This window comes from Stegodyphus dumicola, chromosome 1, assembly GCF_044657685.1.
Source record: "Stegodyphus dumicola isolate Sdum_Otavi_A_Nest chromosome 1, ASM4465768v1".
NCBI classification, from domain to species: domain Eukaryota; kingdom Metazoa; phylum Arthropoda; class Arachnida; order Araneae; family Eresidae; genus Stegodyphus; species Stegodyphus dumicola.
In genome coordinates this window covers 18914120-18934647 of record NC_140768.1, presented here as the reverse complement: position 1 = coordinate 18934647, position 20528 = coordinate 18914120, and the positions used below count along the sequence as shown (strand labels likewise).

Here is a 20528-nt window from a genome sequence, read left to right as displayed (position 1 = left end):
CACAAAAATGGCATTACGCACACTCTTGTCTTTATCCATGTACACTGCTAAAGTCCTAAATAGTAACCTTTATCGCCTTACCAAAATCTCGCCAAACTACCTGTTACCATATTCCAAAGATTAGCCGAGCCTGTTTCTGTGAACAGTTTTCAGAGACAATGATATGATTGAGGCTGATCGTTTGTTAGGAAGAAGATTCATAAACTATTAAGGCAGCTGTGATAATCTGGCTAGTCTCTTACATAAGTGGAAGATTTAAAGCAATATTTTTCTTATAAGTATTGATATTCTGAAATTCTGTCAATACTGTAAAGCAGGTATAAATATGTTTTGAAGGTTAGTTCAAGTTCAGTATCAGAAAATTTCTTCAAATGGAGTGTGTTCTTATGCCATATGACAAAAGGACATCCTCCAAATACAGAAACCGTTTCAATGCATCACTCCCAACGCTCAACTATTTCCAATTTACTCGATATGAGGTTTAATTAAATCGAAATTTGACTTAAAATGCAATCATATCATTGTTCGTTAAATGCAATAAACCTAATTGGCCACGGCAGTAAGCATAGTCAACCATCTAAGGAATTAATGTTCTAATGTTTACACCTCTTTCCTCAATGGGTATTTGTCCATCTTTCAAACATTTTTAAGGTGGTTACAATCCCATGTGCTAGTGATCAGACATTTTTCATGTACCTTTCAACGCACCAAAATGAAAATCAAATCTCTACATATAATAAAAGAAAGCCGTGTGTCTTTCGTTTGTGCTGCGCGTAAGCTAATAGACCCAGGGCTACGAAATTTGCTGTATAGGTGCATCTAGACAAAAGCCAGTGCACCTCGAAGCGAATTTTTCAAAATTCGAATCAGATTTTTTTTTTTTTTTATTTTATGTTTTTTGATGAAGTCGCATCATTCTGAATAGTTTCATCTTTTAGAAATGTGGTTTTTGGCAACAGTTTTTTATTCAATTGTATACTGGACTGCTGACTGTTGAAAATCTGCGTTGTTGCCACTTAAAAAAATGGGGGTGATAATTCTGTGCAGTTTTTAAATTTAACGTTTCTCTTGGATACTGGACGTTTGTTGAGAGAAGGGAACGGGAGGTTGGTTAATTTATTTATTAGGATAATTAATATTTTTATTAAAGGATATTGCTTATTTCATAGTAATTATGTTATATGTAATCCATTTTTTAAAAAAATTGTGTGTGTTTATGAAGTTGTTCTGAATAGTAAAATTCTGCGCAATTTTTAAATTTAACGTTTGGTGTTCCCTTCAGGCACTTTTTCAGGTACATTTAAAAGCCCGACGAAGGGCTGGCAGCGTAGCTGCTAGTAATATTAATAAAACTAAAAAGATAAATGTTCCCTAACTAACGGCAATCACATTTCCATTCGTAAGTAGTTTATTTTTCAGGGATCGCACTGTTTAGTAAGCTAAGTGAGTTATAATGAGTCTGAGGGTGTTTCTTCTACAGGGGCTGTTCACACATTTTTTAGACAATGCATATTGTATTTACAAAACTAAATTACATAAAATTCTTGTGTTTTAAATGTTCTATTTGGCGTCCCTTATTCTGAATTGTCTTTCAACACCCCAATTTCCAGGATAATAATGCCTTTTAAAGTGGCAGAAGAGGTATTCTATCCCATTCCTCCCGAACAGCTTTTCAGAGTCCTGATAGGGTTTTGGGACAACGTTTGGATAATGCAGTTTTTAAAAGTCCGAAAGCACAAAAATCCATAGGTGACACATCGGGAGATTTAGTAGGGATATCAGTGAAGGGTTTTGTTCCATTTCTTCTAGGAAATTTACAGTGGATTTTGATGTGTGACTGCTAGCTTTGTTCTGATAGAGTCTCACAAATTGATGGCACTGTGGGTAAAGCGATGGTATTTCATTCAGAAAAATTTGCGATAAAATATATTCCTGATAGTATTTGGAGTTAATCTTGACATTTTTTTGCACTCTCTTTACTTTTAACTTGCCATTATAAGAAAAACCAGCAACCACCATGAATCCCTTAGAAAATTTTTCTTTTGATTCTTTGAACAATGTACTTAAATTTTTTTCTCCCCTTTTATGGTAATAAACGGCTTTTTTTTTTGTCACAATCATTTAAATACACCCTGCTTCATCTATTGTGATGATTGTTTTCCATTTTTCTTTGGATAAGTGTTTCTCATATAGAATTCTGCAGCGTGTCCTGCGTTGAGCGATATGCTTTGGAAGAAGACGACGCACATTGCGTTTTTTCGCTTTCTTAAGATTTAAATATTTCTCTTCGGAAAGAGCGTAAATGTAGCCTTCTAACCACTGCTTTGTTCAATTCGCCATTTTGAATAAAAACAAAACTTTCAAGCCACAGACGATCATTTTGACTTTTAAAAACATAGTGCAATTGCAATTACTTCTTTTGCAGCAAACGATTTTTTATTACTGCTTACGAAAATCGTCTAAAAAATATGCGAACAGCCTCTGTAGTTTCGACGGGACACTTGGTCCAAATTCATGGTAAGCTCAACGCCGACATTTTCTGCATTATTTTGGATGACAATATGCTTCCGTGTGGGTTAGACGTACTTTCTGGACGACAAACGTTCATGTTCATGTTACGTATCATGTTACGAGGTGCACGATGGATTGGTATGGTGACAATAGGGTTACCCGAATGAACTGGCCTGCTCACAACTCAGACCTGAACCTTATCTAGAACCTCTGAAACGAGTTGGACGCCGAATTAAGGGGTGCAACAACCGTCCAATATCGGTGAAGGAACTTGCATCTCTTCTCCGAGACGAGTGGAAGTAAACACCGATAGCCATCAGGTCTTACGAAAAGTATGCCCTGGAGGGAAAAGTATGCCCTTTATATTTAGGGGTACATTAGTGTGAGACTGTAACCGCCTCTCGTGGAAGCTTTACTATCTATTGAATATGAATAAATTTTGTTTTTCGTTTCATCACAGGTGTCCAAATACTTAGTGTATTGTAAGCGTTACTTTGGCTGTAAATTTTTCCATTCTGTTACATAAAATAGTTCAATGAGCAAGCAATAAAAGAACAAGTTAAGAAACAGAAACAGGCAAAAAGTTTCATTAAAAAGCTATATATATATATATATATATATATATATATAAATAATTTAATTTATGCTCGTATCTTATTGAATGATATTAAGATATTGATTGCTGCTAAATAATATTAATTAGTCTAAGAAAGTTACACTAATATACGTTTCGTTTTCCTCTCTATTCTCTACGGAATACCTTCCTGATTATCTTGAGTCTTATCTCAAAAATGTTGAATTACTTGAAAGCAGACAAGAGCGCCGTTTGCATATAACACAACAAAGTGTGTACCACTGATATGTACACAGTGGCGTAGCTAGAGTGGGGCAAAAGGGGACATCTGTCCCAGGGCGCAATATCCAGGGGGCGCCAAATTGACGGTAAGAAATTTTAGAATGAAGTGTTTTCCATTCGTGCCACACAGAAAGGGGCGCAAAATCTTCAGTTGTCTCCGGGCGCTGGAAACCCTAGCTACGCCTCTGTATGTACAACAGCTTTATGGCCTTAAAATTATGTTTTGGATATCCCCGGATTAGGGGAACAACAAACAGAGAGACATACATAGATACGACTTTTGCTTTCTTTGAATATGTGTATAGTATACCGTGATCATTAAGTATGGAATAAAAAATGGTTTTTAAGAATAATTTATTCAAACTTATTATAAAATTTTAGATGGACATAATTCTTTATTCATCCACTATTCTTTAATTTGATATTCTTCATATGAAAAAGGAAGTCATTCAGTTTTGTAACGTCAATAAAATGCTGTCGTAAAATGTCATACATTTTTAACGATGTAGTTCCTTCTGTATTTGGCCTTTCTTAGATGAGTGATTAGTGAGTGAGATTTCTTAGATTTAAGGAGTGATTTTCTGCTCCGTAATTGGTCTCTTAACTGACGACATTTTACGCCACACAGCTTTTACATTTAGGGGTACATTAAACGATAAACGGTGATGATGATGATGTCGTGTCTATGACAAAGTGCAATTATATAGCTTCGAAGCTGTCAAAGACAGCTTCTGCAACCTCGGCAGCTCTGTCAGTATAATGTAGGTCCACTGGGTCTTCAATGGCGATGTTAAACAGTCTGGCCTGGATTGCTGGGCAGCTGAAGATGTGATGGCGAGACAGTGGGATGTCATCTGGGCAATGAGGACAAATGTTGGTGTAACTACGCTGTCCGTCTGCAGAAATCCTCATCCCTTTTAAGTGATTTGTCCTAAGTCTGGTTATGATAGTCGATATGGCTCTGTCACAGTTCAATTCCGGGATGGAGTTTCCCTTAACTTGACCGATTAGTCTTTGGCTGGCAACTGCATTGGCATCAACGAGGGTTAGGCAGTTGGATGGCTGAGGAGGATCACGGGATGCCTTTGCAAGCTCATCGGCCTTCTCATTACCAAAAATATTTACATGAGCCGGTATCCATTGTAAGATGCAGGATCTTTGGTCAGCAATGATTTTGTTTGTGAGCTACGATAAACGGTGCTCTATTTAAATAGTATTTCCCTGTTCAAATAAAGTACCTCTTTCCTTTCATCTCAAACCCATATGGTTACTATTATGAAAAGAATAAACAATCTGATCTTCTAAGCAAAAATTTGATTACCCTCTTTGCTGGCATATCTCAAGAAAGCAACGTATAGTACGTGAAATGGGGGGGGGGGAAGTCTGAAAGGTTTCATATTTTTAGCATTCCAAAATGTTTTTTTAAGGTTTTTTATCTCGCTGAGTTCGCAGCTTACCAGTCTGCTATTACATTCTCTCTTGCTAATACATTTTATTTTTGTCTTTTTAGCTTTATTGTTAAGCACCGTATTCTTTGCATTTACGCCATATACAATTCGACAGCAAGATGAGAAAAATGTTTAAAAGCAGCATACGTTTAGAATCCCCGATGTAGTGGTATTAAGTGTTGGCACACGTTTTGATATTTTTTCTCAGTTTTATCTTAGTTTATTATATCAATATTCAGTTTTCTTAGTAAGATGACTTACAAAACTTTTTTTGGTACTTTTCCGTTTTGCCGGCGCAAGCGATAAAGTCGCCAATAATGGTACAACCGATGCCAAACGGAATATTCTTGCTGGTAACCTTTTTTAAGCCTCATTTTCAAAACATGTCGCAGCTTTTTCTTATCAGATTGATTGTTTCTTTCAATACTGGCATATAAATTACATAGAATTTTTATCAGATAGTTCAGATTTATGTCTGAGGCCATTTTCGGTAATTAAGTCAATTAGGATGCAATCACAGCGCTTACCCGAAGCCAAAAATATAGAAAAGGTAAAGTCAAGGGTTAAATTCATCAATTCTAACGAGAATGCATTAGCGAAGTAAAGCACTGCAGTTTTACATAATTTCTGAGTAAGCTATTCGTACGAATTGAAATATTTCTTGCATTTAAACTTGTGTTCCAAATTAAGATTTAACTTGACATTAATGTAGATAATTACTGAGAGCATTAGATTTTTGTAGAGTAGTTTACGTGAGATGAGATCGTTTGGGGTCACGTGATATGAACCGGCGAATCAGGATGTTGAACCATGAAAGCATAGTAAATTCTTAAATTAATGTCTTTTTACAAATTTATTGTCTTTATTTATTGGCTTTTTATAAAATTTTAAGCGATATTAAAATGTTTATGCCTTCAAAAAAAGAATTCTTAGAACTAACATTTTTTAAATATTTTTTATGTGTATACTATAGTATTATGAGGGTACACTTTTAGCTTTAAGAAACTATTTATTTACAATCTTAGAATGTATAATCACAGAGAACTGCAATACCAGCATAGTTCTATTTTCATATCTATCTCCAAAGTGTTGCCAATTACAAGTTACTAAATATTAAATGTTGCTATTTACAAATTATTAAATATTACATATACTGTATGTTGTCGCCAATAAAGTCTGCTTGGCGAGATTTGCGCCGGCGAAACGGAAAAGTACCCTTTTTTTCAGTCTTTTTATTATTTACGTTTTGTGTTTTATCTTTATTTATTAAATATCACGTTCTTGGCTCTTACGCAGTATAAAATTCGATTCAACGGCAAAACCACAAAATGTTTAAAAGCAGCATATCTTTAGAATTTCCGATAGACAATTTCATGCACTAGAGATAAAAATGTTTTTATTCCCAACAGTGTTGCCATTGCTCGCTTTCCAGATTGTTAATCAAAAATTCAATTAAAGTTTTACAAAATAGGAAATAAATAATAATAATAATAATAAAAAAAAAAAACATATAACGCCCTTCTCTGAAAATACCGAATATTTTTAATTAGGTCGATCATAAATTAAATGCATTTTTACTACTATAAAAATCAACTCGATTCAAAAGTAAGATAGGAATATTTTTAAGAACTGCAATCTGTTGCTTTCAAATTGCGTAGTTTGTTAATTCACAACAGACAAATCAGTTTGAAAGATATGTGTCCTACATTTTGCCGAATGGACGGACAAACTATAGTTATTCGTTGCAAAATCCCACTTTGAGATTAACAGCCGCTTTTGCGCTTCACTTCCTGTATTCTTCTTAGAGATTTGAAAAATTAGGCAGTTTTCTTTTCATTTTTCTTGTTACTCTATTTAAAATAAAACAAAATAAAATAAAATTAAAAAAAAAAAAAAAATAAAGAAATCGAAGTAAATATTCTGAGAAATTTTGTACACTCATGTCCATAAATTAAGGATAATGCAAAATCAGGCAAAGGAAGAGTTAAAAGCATAACAAATTTGACTTATTTGTAAAGCTTATTTATTAAACAAAAGGTAAAGAGCAAAAAAAAGATGCTATATGTTTGATATTATTAAAAAAATTAGCGATTTTTTCTCCCTGGAGCAAATTACAAAAAAAAAAAAACCTATTTACAAAAAACCAATATTACATGGTCGGTATGATTGTTAATACATTGTATGTCTCCCAGACGATGCAATACAGTCCATACAACGCCTAGGCATGCTGAGTATCAAATTATCGATCTGATCTTGGGGGATATTACACCACTCAAAAAGCAATGCTCTCCGAAGTTCCGGTAGACATGTAGGAGGAGGTTGACGAGCTGCAACTCGTCGGCCAAGCATGTCCCACAAGTGCTCTACTGGATTCAAGTCTGGTGAGAATTCTGACCAGTCCATACGGGTGATATCCTCCGATTGAAGGCATTCGCTTACGATGTTTGCACGGTGAGGACGGGCGTTGTCATCCATAAACACTAATTGTGCGCCAATGGCGTCCCGAAACAAACGGACATATTGTTCCAGAATGACGTCCCGATAGATTTGGTTTGTCATGGTTCCAATTTGAACATGCAGGTCAGTTCTGGAACCCAGAATAATTCCACCCCAAACGAGCACTCCTGAACCACCGTAACGGTGTCGTTCAATGATGGGTAACTGGAGCTCTCCATATGAAAGTCCGGTGAGAATCAGACTGCAAGCTAAACCTGGACTCGTCGGAAAACATCACACGAGCCCACTGTTGCGGTGTCCACAATGCATGCTCTCCACTCCAAGCTAACCGCAGGCGACAGTGAGTTGCAGTAAGTGGAACGCATCTGACAGGTCTACGAGCATATAGACCAATCTGCCCTAAGCGTCTGTACACGGTCTGACTTGAAATTGTCGTACCAGTGGCTCAAGAGAGCTGACGAGACAGGTCTGAGGCTGTGCTCCGCCTGTTTCTTTTGGCAGTAACTGCCAAATGCCGGTCCTCATTCGGCGTTGTAACAGTGGGGCGACCTGTGCTGTAACGTCTACTCATATTACTATCATCTTGGGATGGTTGCCAAAGCCTGGAGATGACACTCTGGGCAATTCCAAGTTCGTGTGATACTTCCAGTTGGGTACGCCCACATTCCAGACGGCCGATAATTCTACCACGTAAAAAATCATCCACATGCGTCCTTTGTGTCATAACTATTAGGTTATTGCACTGAAATGCTTATAAAGCGCCTGCGAACAGCTTTACTTCTTTTCCTGTATTCCTTATATATCACTCTCTTACACTCTCGTCATTGTGACGTACCATCGGTGTCATCTGGTTACTTCCTGAAATTTGCATATGATTCTTGAAGATGTGTGTAGTGATTTTACAGGTGATATATTTATTTTAGAGTTCGATGATTTCCGCGTTACTCCGAATTATCCTTAATTTATGGACATGAGTTTATTTTGATGAGCTGATGTTTAGAACTATCATCATTACCTCTTCCCGTCACAGCTCACCCAAAGAAATCTCCTCTTCAAGCATTTCCTCGTGTTTGGAAAACAGCAGAATGGTTTACTAGCAAGAATTAAAAACAAAACTCTTTAATTTATTTCAAACAACCATAGAAATTAAAATATTTTAATAATGTATAGTAACTACAACATTCCTTTTCTTTCAAACAGTACACTAGAATCTAAATTAGACAACAGTAACAACAACAACAACAACAACAACAACAAAAAAAAAAAAAAAAAAAAAAAAAAAAAAAAAAAAAAAAAAACAACTCAAATGTTTCAGATTTTAAATTACGTCCAAAGGGGCGTTTTTTTAACGTTTTGAGTGTTACCTTTATTTATTAAATATCATGTTCTTTGCACTTAAACCATAAAATTCAGTCAAGAGCAATATCGCAAAATAATGTTAAATTAAGCATATCTTTAGAATTTCCGATATACACAATCTCGCGAGCTGGAGATAAAAGTATTTTTTTTCTATATAACGTTGCCATTTCTCGCTTTTAAAGCATTGAGTTTGTAAATCAAAAATTCGTTAAAGTTTTACAAAATATAAAATCTATAATAAAACAAATTCCAAATTTGGGATTTCAGATGCCCATATTCGCAGTAGGATTTCGTCATTCAAAATTCGATGGCTCTATGTACCATTGTTTTATCACAATGCGAGAAATAGACAATCATTTATGCAGATTTTTCATTATTTAATTTCTTCAATTATAATGCAGGACTCTAACATTTTGTGGCAACAGTTTGAAAAGTGAACCGACGTTTATGAGTCCGACGCAAAATCGCAAAACGAAAACAATAGTCCTTCAGGGACAAAGCCCCTTTGGACTAAAAATTATGGTATACTTCTTAATTGTGTTGGGTTTTTCTCTTACTCTCTCTCTTTTAGAATTTTTCTCTTACATTTATATCCACTATGTGTACGTTTTTACGTCCTTGCACGAAATAAAGGAAGCATTGTAATCACGAAAAATTCCGGGTGTCAAATTTCACCGAAATTATCCATTTCGACCGCTATGGAATGCAATTTAACGATGTTTTTTGGTGACATCTGTACGCAAGGATAGAATAAAGGACTCTTTTACCCTAAACAAATTACAAAATAGATTTGAAATGGATACACAAGAGATTTTTTCCGTGGCGTCTGTACGTAAATACGTATGTATCTCGCATAACTCAAAAACGAGTAGTTTCAAAACGTTAAAATTTTGTATATAGGATTGCTATAACATGTAGTTTTGCACCTCCTATTTTGGTTAACAAAATTTGTCGCTAATCGAAGAGGCACCCAATTCTACACTAGAGCCCAATTGGCCGCACCAAAAGTATATAAATATATATACCCACTATGGTATTCGGCTCAGTGAGCTCAGATTTTTATTCTTATATGTTAGTAAACTGTGCATTTTTTTGCTTTAAAAATGATTAAATTATGTTGTTCTTATCTTCCGGTTAAGGTTTTGATGCCTTTAGTTAATCTGCATGCAATAGTTGTAGATTTATCAACAATTTAAAAGTTAAGTGTGCTAAGCCTAATTTTTTTTTTACCATAGCAGCCATATTTGTTTACCTTTGAAACTTATTTAGTTTTGTGCACCGAAAAATTTGCCTTCTTGCCGGCTGGGTGAATTTCTTGTGTTTTTGCGTAGAAAATGTAATTTCAATTGTAAAAATTGTTCTTTTAATTGTTTTAACTGTATTTGGTCTTTTATGTTTTTCAATATCTTTCAATTTTTAATGAAGATATATTGGGTTTTTATGTATTTTTACCTTGCCGCGAAATGAGAACTGAGTTAATTGAATGAAAAATATCTCTAATGAAATTCCAGGAAATAAGTTTAAACGAAATGCAGGAAAAAAGTGCGTATCATTTAATATCCCGTACAAGGAAATCATGTTGTCTACCCATCAGAGTTTTTGAGTTGTTTATCGGGACAGAAATTCACAACCAACAACATCAAAATACTTAAGTCTGTTGTATTTTTAAAAATGCTTGAGTAGTTAATATCATCTATTGCCATGATTATATTCTATCTCGCTTTAGCTTTCATTATTACAAATGCTTTGAATAGTCATGACGCCATCTGGCGGCAAACTGTGGAAATTGCTAACAATAGCATATTTTTTGCACTTGGATTATAATCTTATTTGTCTTCCAGGTTTGATCTGGATTGCAATGGGCTCCTCGATGTATTTGAACTAAAATCTTTGTTCAATTTCCTTGGAGTCAACGTACCCAATGATTATGTCAGCAGACTACTAGAGCGAGCTGACAGAGACAGGGATGGTTGTCTTTCTTTCCCGGAGGTAAGACTCGAATTTCTAATACAGTATATCGAATTTCTAATACAGTACTAATAGTGGAATAGGAATACATGAGTACAAAGATATGTGTTTGAAAGATAATTTAATGTAGTTTGGTTTAATGCAACAAACAGACTTTTTGTTTTTATAGTGAAATTGTAATATTTGGGAATACCCAGATTAATGTGTAAGCATATAGGGGGAAGTTGCGCAAATCGTACTACTGCTGAAAATATACCTTTTAAATATTAGGGATAATATCATGCCAACTGCCTGCTTCGGTAATAGTCAACCATAGTGCTTCACATCGTATTGGTCTTCCTATAATATTTTTGAAGAAGACCGCGAAAAGAACATGATTCAGTGTCTAAAATGCAAAGTATGGTGTACGACTTATGCGCTGGAGTTGATAAGAAAATGAAAAAAAAAAAAAAAAAAAAATCTTTGTGATCATTATTGTACATAATTGTATAAATATTGCTGCGTGCGTATGGGTTCGTAATAGATTGAATGCACAAGTCCGATAAAAGGTTAATAAAATTTATTTTTATCAAAAGAAAGAACGCTGGAATTTCCCTCGGAGATATTCTTACAAGTGTTCACAATATCAGGCACTAATGATCAATAGAAAGCAAATACGTTAAATAGAACGCAATACAACCAGCAGGTATACTTTAAACTACTACGCCTATTTTGTTGATAGTCAAAGAGAAAGAGAAAGCGAATTCCTTTTGCGTGGAACTCAAAACAAATTGCAATAATAGTAAGTAAGCAACTGAGTTGAGATGTTTCTCTTTGGCTTTTTAAAGCTTTCAATCGGTCGCGAGAGAGTTCTAGTGATTTCTTTGCTTCTCAAAATTTCTGGGGAAAAAAAAAAAAAAAAAAAAAGTAGAATTACGGTTACAGCTAACACAGTAGTCAATTACATTTATTCAATTTAAATACGAGGGTTGGAACTTTAATAGTGGCAACTATTTATTTACAAGGAATACAAAAGTGATTCATGTCACCATGTTTTACAGCCCTTCAATATAGTTGCCAGCATTGTGTACAACCCGCTTCCAACGATGTGGAAGTCGCAGAATACCTGTAGCAGCGCCTGTTTTGTTGATAGTTTGAATGGACCGGTCTACTGCCGCAAGAATCTCAGGAACAGTTTGGAAGCGAGTGCCACGAAGTGGTTCCTTCATCTTAGGAATAAAGTCATAGTCACAAGGGCTTAGATCTGGGGAGTATGGTGGATGGTAAAGAAGAACTTCCCAGCCCCATCGCTTGAAGAAATCAGTCACAGCTTGCGCTGCATGCGGCCGAGCATTGTCATGCAAAATGAGAGGAGCGTTCTGCATAAAGTTTCGCCGTTTTTTTCTCAAAGCTGGTCAGAGATTGTGCTCCAAAAATGAGCAGTAATACTGCGCAGTGACAGTCTTTAGTGGGGGAACGGTATGCGTTAAAATGTCACAGTCGTACACGAGAATCACCATACCTTTCACATTGCTGGGGTTCTGACGAAATTTCGAACGTCGTGGTGACCCGTGATGACGCCATTCGTTGACTGGCGTTTCAGTTCTGGCTGGTACGATCGGGCCCAAATCTCATCCAGCGTAATGATACGGCGTAAAAAAGCATCTCCTTCGCGCTCATAGCTGAAGAAGAATGAAGCCCTTGATGACACTGTTGTGCTGTACGACCTCTGGCACATTCAATTTTCATCCAACATCGTTGTTCTTGTTTTGAAAACATCCTGACAACACTTACTTTAGACCGCGAGCTAATACAAGGATTCGTTCTTCGCATCACTCCGCATGCGCGTGACGTAGGCAGGACGAGTCTTTTTGCTGAGAGGTAAGGTAGGTATGTAGTTTACGTGTGGTATACGCGATATTCTTTGGTTTTGTTGCGCAGCGTTTTTTCAGCTGTGTTGCCACTATTAAAGTTCCAACCCTCGTATAAACTACGAGATATCTATTTATTAAAATGCACGTGCTCCTGTATTTTTACTTTTTCGGCTTAGCTTTCTTTTAAAATATGTCTCGTGCTGCATTGCACAAGGAAATAAAACAATTTTAATTATAAATCTACTAACATTAGCTATCTAAATACAAAATTCGTAGCAATATATTAATTGGGAAAAAGGAAGTTTTATAATTGTCCAATTTTAAACGTAATACGACTTGAGCTATAGCTGGTGTGACTGAGAATACTCGTTGTCTAAGTCGTATTAAGTTCCTATTAATATACATTTTAGTAATTTTATCGGAAAGAGTACACGGTGTGGAATTTAATGAAGGGCAAACTGAGCGGCCGCAAACAACTTGGCACACTACTCGCGTTTATTTCAAAATGTTTACATTGTAACGAAATGTACAGGCGCAGTAAGATGGCTTCCCCGCAAAGAATTTTTAGGGTTGCCATATTTGGCGAGAAATCGCCCATTTGGCGACAAAATTGGCGATATACCATGGACGGATGGAAAACCTTCTGGAATGAATTCTTACCGGTTTAGCCCAGAATGTTCTTGAACATAAGCCGAAAGCTATATAAACGCTGCTGGTCCCCAGTCAGTTAGTGAGTGTGCCTCGTCTAGCGAGCTGATAGTCAGTCATTGAGCGAGTGTCTCGAAGACTAGAGCCGAGATGGTCGTCGAGTGCATAGTGTATCGCGGGTAGTGCGTTGTCGAGAGAGTGTGTTAAGCTCCGGGAACGACTGAACCGAAGAGTCGGGAGCTATACTCTGTGTGTCGTTGAGTGCATCGCGAGTTGTAGCGTGGAGAGTCTCGAGAGTACGTGGAGTTCTGAGAACGACCGAGCAGAGTCGGGAGTTGTACTCTGGTGTTTCGCAGTGAAGCTGTCTCCACCGTTATTGTCTGACAGTGCGAAGGCTGTGTTGCTGATTGTTCCAGCGTGTTTATAGTAGATCTTTAACGACTGTAAAAGTGTTTTGGAGCTGTCCTGATTAATATTGGTAAACAATAAAATGTGTTTTGATACTTCATCAAGTGTCGTCGTTATTCACTCCAAATCTACAAACCTCGTACGAATGTGAAGGAAGAAAATAACGCGACAACTGGTGTCAGAAAAGAAAAACGTAAGAATATTTTTAATAGCTTTGCAGTTGGAAGAGAGCAGCAGTCCAGCTAGGCTAAAGTGCAGAAAGCAAGAAAGTTAAGTTCAGGATGAAATTTTAATTCGTAATGAATTAGTTTGGATTTTCAATGCATTTGATTGGATAACTAATATTGCTGTAAAATTATTATTGGCCGTTTGAGCTTTAGTTTCAGTTATTTCACCAGCGTTAAGTAAGAATCAAATGACATGGATTAGTCTCGAAATGACGCAGTGGAGAGAAATATTACTATTTTTAGAATAGAGAGGAAAATAACCCAAACTGAAATTAATCATTAAGGGGCTACTGCTAATTTAAATTGTATTATATATTTTTAAGGGGGATTGTAATTGAGTCTGATGTATCCTTCTCTTGATAACATTACGTCAGATTTAACTGAGTTCCTCTTTCTTTATTTTTATGGTTTTGGTATATATTATCAGATTTTTTACAATTTTTAGATTTTAATTTCACATTTCTTTAATTCTTCTTTTGTATATTTATAGTATACGAGTATTTTGAAATTTATTGGTATTGCATTTCATTTTTTTTTTTTTTTTTTTTTTGTGGGAGTTTGTGTAGGTAATAAATTTCTTATTTAAACATATGTTACCGTGAAAGACCGAAATTGGAGAATGGCGACTTTCACCGGAGAATGTCAACATTCACCAAATATGTCGGTGAAAGATCGAATATTGCATTACATTCTTGTATTTTCGGACCCTCACCGCTGTATGTCGACAATCACAGATATGCTCTGGTGTAGGTCGAAGAGAGAGGAGTATATGTACACGCTGTCATTGCAAAAGGAAATGTTCCACAAGTAAATACAGTTGTAAAAGCAAGGGCCTCTTGTGCAATTCAAAGTGTCATAATAGTTTAAGTTGTTGCAATAAATAAGATTTGAATCACATAATTTAGTAAGTTTTTAACTTCTATTATATCCCTTTCTCATTTTGAATGTACTGTGTGTTTTAAATTCTTATCTTCTTAAGTTCTTATTTAAAGTCTCAAGTGCGCTTTTTCGTGACTGAATTATGGAGAAGAAAATATGGTATTCTTATTGTTCAACATTAATCATTAGTACATGGTGAATGTCGACATTTACCGGTTTAAGTCAGAAATAAGAGTATTTGGAAAATATTTCGGATGTACACCAAGCGACTATGTGAATGTTGACATTCTCCAGAGTTCGATGTTTCATCATAACATATATACACCGAAGAGACATTACATTATGACCACCTCCATCTATAATAATGGGTTGAACAAAACCACTGCACATGCGCGGCTGATGTTGGAGTGCATAATGCGGTTATACATTGTCTTTTCAAAAATCCCCCGGGGGTTGACTGAGGCGAACGCCTGAGAAGTACTGGTTAGGATCTGTACCTAGGCAGTCTCAAATACGGGGGCATAATAACAGACTTCACAGAGGGCCTGAGGGCTCTTGGGATAGAGTAAGGCAGGGCAGGGACTGTACTGGTACTGCCTTGTGTGCCCTTGCTCTGTGGGGCCGTAACATTGTGGATCGATCAAGTGGCGCGGCGGCACTTAATTCCGATTAGCGCCTATTAGGCCGCATTAGGACGGAAGCTGTCCCGTTCCATCAGCGTTGTCTTTCCAAACATAGCACGATCAACGGCATTATAGGAAAAGCAGCTGATTTATCGGATTTCGATAAAGGTCAAATCGTTATGGCTCGGTGACTGAAAACATCAATATCAGAAACGACGCGTTTAGTGGGTTATTCACGTCCAGTTGTTGCAAGCATATATCGAAAGTGGTGTATGGACGATGATACGACAAGTCGCCGGCCAGCAGCGTGTCGTCGATGGCGCATTGATTCCAGAGAAGAAAGGAGATTGCTACTCATTGTTCGCCGTGACCGAAGAGTTACAACAGCCGAAATCACCACCAGCCAAGAAATATTGGAATAGGACATTAAAAGAATGGAAGAAAGTTGCATGATCCGACGAGTCACGTTTTTTGGTCTATCACATCGACGGGCGTGTGTTAACACGCCGATTTCCAAACGAAACCACGTCTCCCGGATGCATAGTTGGACGGAGACAAGCCGGTGGCGGGGGTATTATGGTGTGGGCAATGTTTTCATGTAGCACATTAGTACCCATAATCTCCATAGAACAATTCCTGACGTCTGTCCGCTACGTGAACATCAAAATGCAAACCAGGTTCATCCATTCATGGCAACAGTATTTCTGGCGGGGGATGGTGTTAACCAACAGGATAATGCACTATGCCATAAGGGTCGAATTGTCGGAGTGGTTCGAGGAACATTCAAGTGACTTTCAAGTCATGTCTTAACTTCCAAATTTACCTGACATTAATCCAATAGAGCATATATGGTCCCACCTGGAAAGCCAAATTTGTGCTGCCATGCTATCTCCTCGGAATGTGCGGGAATTTCAGCACCAGTAGGTGAGCGCTTGGTACCAGATACCTCAGACTACGTATCAGCACCTCCTGGTGTCAATGCCACGCTGGGTGCTGCCTGTTTTTGAGGGCTGAAGGTAATCTTTCATGTTATTAACAGGGTGACCATAGTGTATTGGCTCTTCGGTGTATATATGCATATATATTTTGAGAATAAAGTGCAATATTTTTAAATATAATTTATATGGTAAATAAGAAAACAAAAAAAATAGAACATAATTCAGTTATACTATCTTTGGAATATGTGGATGGATTGTGTCCCAGTTAGTCCAAAAACTTGGATTCTACTCTACAATCCTAATTTTATGTTTTATTTTTCTCTTTAGTTTATGCATATGTGGCGGCAAATCCAATATGAAGATGAGTTCTATGACATCATACGAGAACACGATCTTTTTCCGGACGTCCTGCCATTGGACCGTTGTCCGACTCTTTATCCAAGACACCAGGTATCTAGATTTCAGATTCATTGTAAATTAATGCGCGTAAACCAGGTACACATTTTTGCCATTATTGTTAGAAATGGATACTGAGAAGTTAAATTAGGCCCTGGTATATACTATTCATTTATCTTTCAGTTAACACAATTTCTATATGTAACTTCCATGCAAATGGCGTGTAGCCATTGCTTTAAATGAATGTTGGGAAACAACATTTTCAACAATTTCATCTGAGTCTGGATTGCTAAATCTAATAAAAAATCTAATTACCTTAAGAATGTTTGGTAGAAATTTTGCTGGTACTTTAGAAACTAAATTTAGAAACTTAACTTCTATGAAAATTAACATTTTCAATTAAATGTTGGTCATATAATTCTTCACACAAATTATCTAAATTTACTTATATCATAAGGACTGAATATTTCATCTACTTTTTAAAAACTTTTATTGGTTATTTCGTTACACAAAGAAAACTATTTCAATGAGAAATATTTATTATTTTAAATAAAATTGCATTTAATTTCTAGAAAATTTAAAGTGCTATTATAAAACATATTTTCTTTATAATTTTGATCTAGGAATACTTAGGTGATGATTTAAATTTCTGTTTCATCAGGTTGCCGAATATATGCATCATTAAGGCTTTGCGCAATTTTATCTTTTATAGAAACCCTTATTTAAACGATTTTAATTTGCTTAAATATTTTACCCTTTAAATTTGTGCACCAAAAGCCGAATGGTGACATCGCTGAATACTGACAGTTCGACCCGGTTTCGAATAAGGCAAATGGGCTACCAGCATGAGAATTTTTTCAGTTTCTTTCGTGTGCAACCCAAGCATCAGTCAGTTTCCTTTAAAAAGTCTTCCACGAAGGCACTGCTATAATATGAATCATATACTTCTGTCCTGAAATTCTAACAGATATATCCATTTGCTGCCTAAGAATGTGAAAAAAGTGCGAATGCATTAATATATTTTCGTTAGGATAAATTTTAGGTTTGGTTTGTTTTATTTAATTATGGCAAAGCACATGAGGGATATCTGCCTAAGGGGAGAGATGCCTTTTTAGAGGATTGTTTTAGGTAAACTGATTTGTATATGCGTGACACATAGAGGAAACTACGAAAGCGTCCATGCAGCCAACCCACTTGCCGGAATTCTAACCCCCTGGGACAGAACTACCAATATTCAGTGACTTTGCCGCTCAGCCGCTGGTAGGCACAGACGAATTTAGGATAATCTTCAAGGCTTTAGAAAGAGCCGATAACAACAATTTCATTTTCTATCAGCCAAGTTTAGGTTGGAGTTAAAGAGAGTAGAAAGTCATCTATTCTGAATTTACAATTTTTGAAAAAAACAAAGGGCGTGGTTGAAATTGTCGCCTTTTCTCTAGAGTTATTGAAAAGTGGTCATATATCTTTAACATTATAGTTTCAATATCCATATCTAGATTTTTTTCGAAGTAAATTTTAGAGCATTTTGTAACATGTGATTTGAATAACTGGCTCTGACAGTTTTATCGTTTTTGTTAATTAAAAATACTCGTAGACTGAATGCTTCTTCCCAGTTCTGAATGTTTCTTCTAGGCACATTTGGATTACCAGCACTAAAAGATGAAATACTATATCTAAAATCTTGTGAATGGTTTTGCACACTTTGCATCAATGTATTAGAGATTGCTGCTGCACTTTCATCAGAGCTTTCTAAAAATGCGGTAATCTGATAAAGAAATATCAGGAAAATATGCTTGGTGACAAAGGACATATCCAGCAAGTCATGCTGTATTCCTGAAAAGATACAAAATGCCTTTTCGTCCAGGTCTCGCCACATATGTTGGTGGGGAGAACCATTTGTTTACAGAAAACTTATTGTTCTTAGTGTATGCCAAGAGTTATCACCATGAGTTACTGTTTATTGGTTGCTCTGCTACTGCTAAATTTTAAAAGTTTTGTCTCTCGGTGCGATCGCAATGATTGCACCAGCTCCGGAGCTGGCCCTGCTAATGGTTTGGTTAGGTTATTTAATTACGGCAAAGCCTCGAGGGCTATCTGCCTAAGGGGAAGGATGCCTTCGTGGAGGACTTTCTAAGCCCTGCTTATGGATGTTGTTGCTCGGGCACTGCTCGAATCCTGTTTGCTGTAAAGCGCATTTTTTTCTGATTGATACTTGCAGAATATTTCTCGTCGAGATAGAAAAGCTAGCTCCATTTCTTATCTTTCTTCATTGTTCATTTGTTGATAAATTATGGTTGGTAACGATAGTAAATTATGGTAAGTCTAGCACCGATGGTAAGCTCCGTCTACTTTGACAGAGCTTGACTTTCAACTGGACACAGATGTGATGGGAGTGTCTGTGATAAGTCTCGTACTGTTTGGCAGGTATTGAAACTCAGTCGTGCTCATAACTTGTTTAGATAACAAGATCACTAACAAAGGGAAACTCGATTAAGCAAATTGTATGGGATGACTACTTGACTGCATCAGTCACAACGATTAACAGAGCCAAGATTGTGGAGGCATTCACGAACACAGAATTTTGATGATAAATACTATACTAGTTGATGGAAATTGACTTTCAGTTGCTCAGTTTCTACTGGTGGAATGTTACATCCAATGTTCTTCACTTTTTCATGGCAAAATCTCCAAAAGTTTTGTGAAATGTATTGTCTGTTACAGCCTTATACCCTGTAAACATAATGAATTTATATGCAGCTTGCGTTTCTTTGAGACTAAGGTAAAAGAAAGGCAAACATTGTCATCTCCCTACAACTACTACTGTTTTTTCCTCCAACATCAAATGAATTGACTTCTCATATACCTGCTTCATCTAAGTGTAATGACAAACCACCAATAGCAAATTATCCAAATCCGCCACGTAATACTTTCTAAGCAACGAAACAACTAGACCAGAATTTAAGTTGTGTAAAGTATGACGTTTTAAAAGATGCCAAAAGGATATCAAAATTTTTGCTTATGATTTCTTTGCATTTCTAGGTGACAGAAACTGTTCGAAGAAAGTTCGGCCGCGTGCGTCAATGTGGTTGCGAAGGAACAATAACAAAAACATATCGAAGGAGCCCCAAAGATCACACCATGGAGCTTAAAACGAAGATATCCCATTCACCTGCGCCACGGGAAGAAAAGTTCCCAGTGTTTTCTTGTTATCGCTAATTAATGTGAAGAAAAAGTTTGTAATGGAAGAAAAATGAGAAATAAATACATATTTGGCTACTTATTTATGGGAAAGCAATTGAGAGTTATGATCCTAAAGGAAGGATCATGGAGTATGATGAAGGGATCATGGAATGATCGTGCCACCATGGAGTATTCTCTAAATGAGATTGCGTCATATTCACGCTACAAATGGGTAAGCAATCGGCGCCAGTGGGGTTAAAAAAACCAGCCCTAGGGATAAGTTTGTAATCGTCTTCTATAAATCAAACATATTAATCCTTCAAAGCGGATAATACTTTTGTGTAGATATCGCTTTTGAGAACAGGGTGCATTCCCTAGAAAAAGAAAAAGGCACCAAATTTATATAAATGTATGTATATATATTCCCACTCTGTTACCCAGCTCAGTGAGCTTAGTTCTTTTTTTTTTTAATTCTTGAATGTTGGTAAATTGTCCATTTTTTTGCTTTAAAAGTAATTAAATTGTGTTGTTCTTATGTTCCAGTTAAGGCTTTTATGCCTTTAATCAATCTGTATGCAATAGTTGTAGAATTATCACGATTTTAAAAGTTTAACTGGCACTAGACCTGATGAGGCTACCATTTGCAATACTCTTCTGTTATCAAGATTGGATTCAGAAACATATGAATGTAAAAAGGTGTATGTTATATGTATGTGTGTGCATGGACACACATATACACATGCATAGATGAACACATACATCCATACATACATGCTT

The 20528-nt window shown here is 36.4% G+C and overlaps 1 protein-coding gene across 4 annotated transcripts in view; it reads left to right on the top strand.

Annotated features, from left to right (window-relative positions):
- The window catches only part of LOC118184539 (uncharacterized), a 215190-nt gene extending 195339 nt beyond the window's left edge, over window positions 1-19851 (top strand). For all 4 annotated transcript variants that reach the window (XM_035354232.2, XM_035354233.2, XM_035354234.2 and 1 more), the window contains 3 exons: window positions 10473-10620; window positions 16503-16625; window positions 19611-19851. In XM_035354232.2, coding sequence (XP_035210123.2) covers window positions 10473-10620; window positions 16503-16625; window positions 19611-19787 — 448 coding nt within the window. In that variant the 3' untranslated portion in view covers window positions 19788-19851. The remainder of the gene's footprint in view (window positions 1-10472; window positions 10621-16502; window positions 16626-19610) is intronic.
- Window positions 19852-20528: the final 677 nt, after the last annotated feature.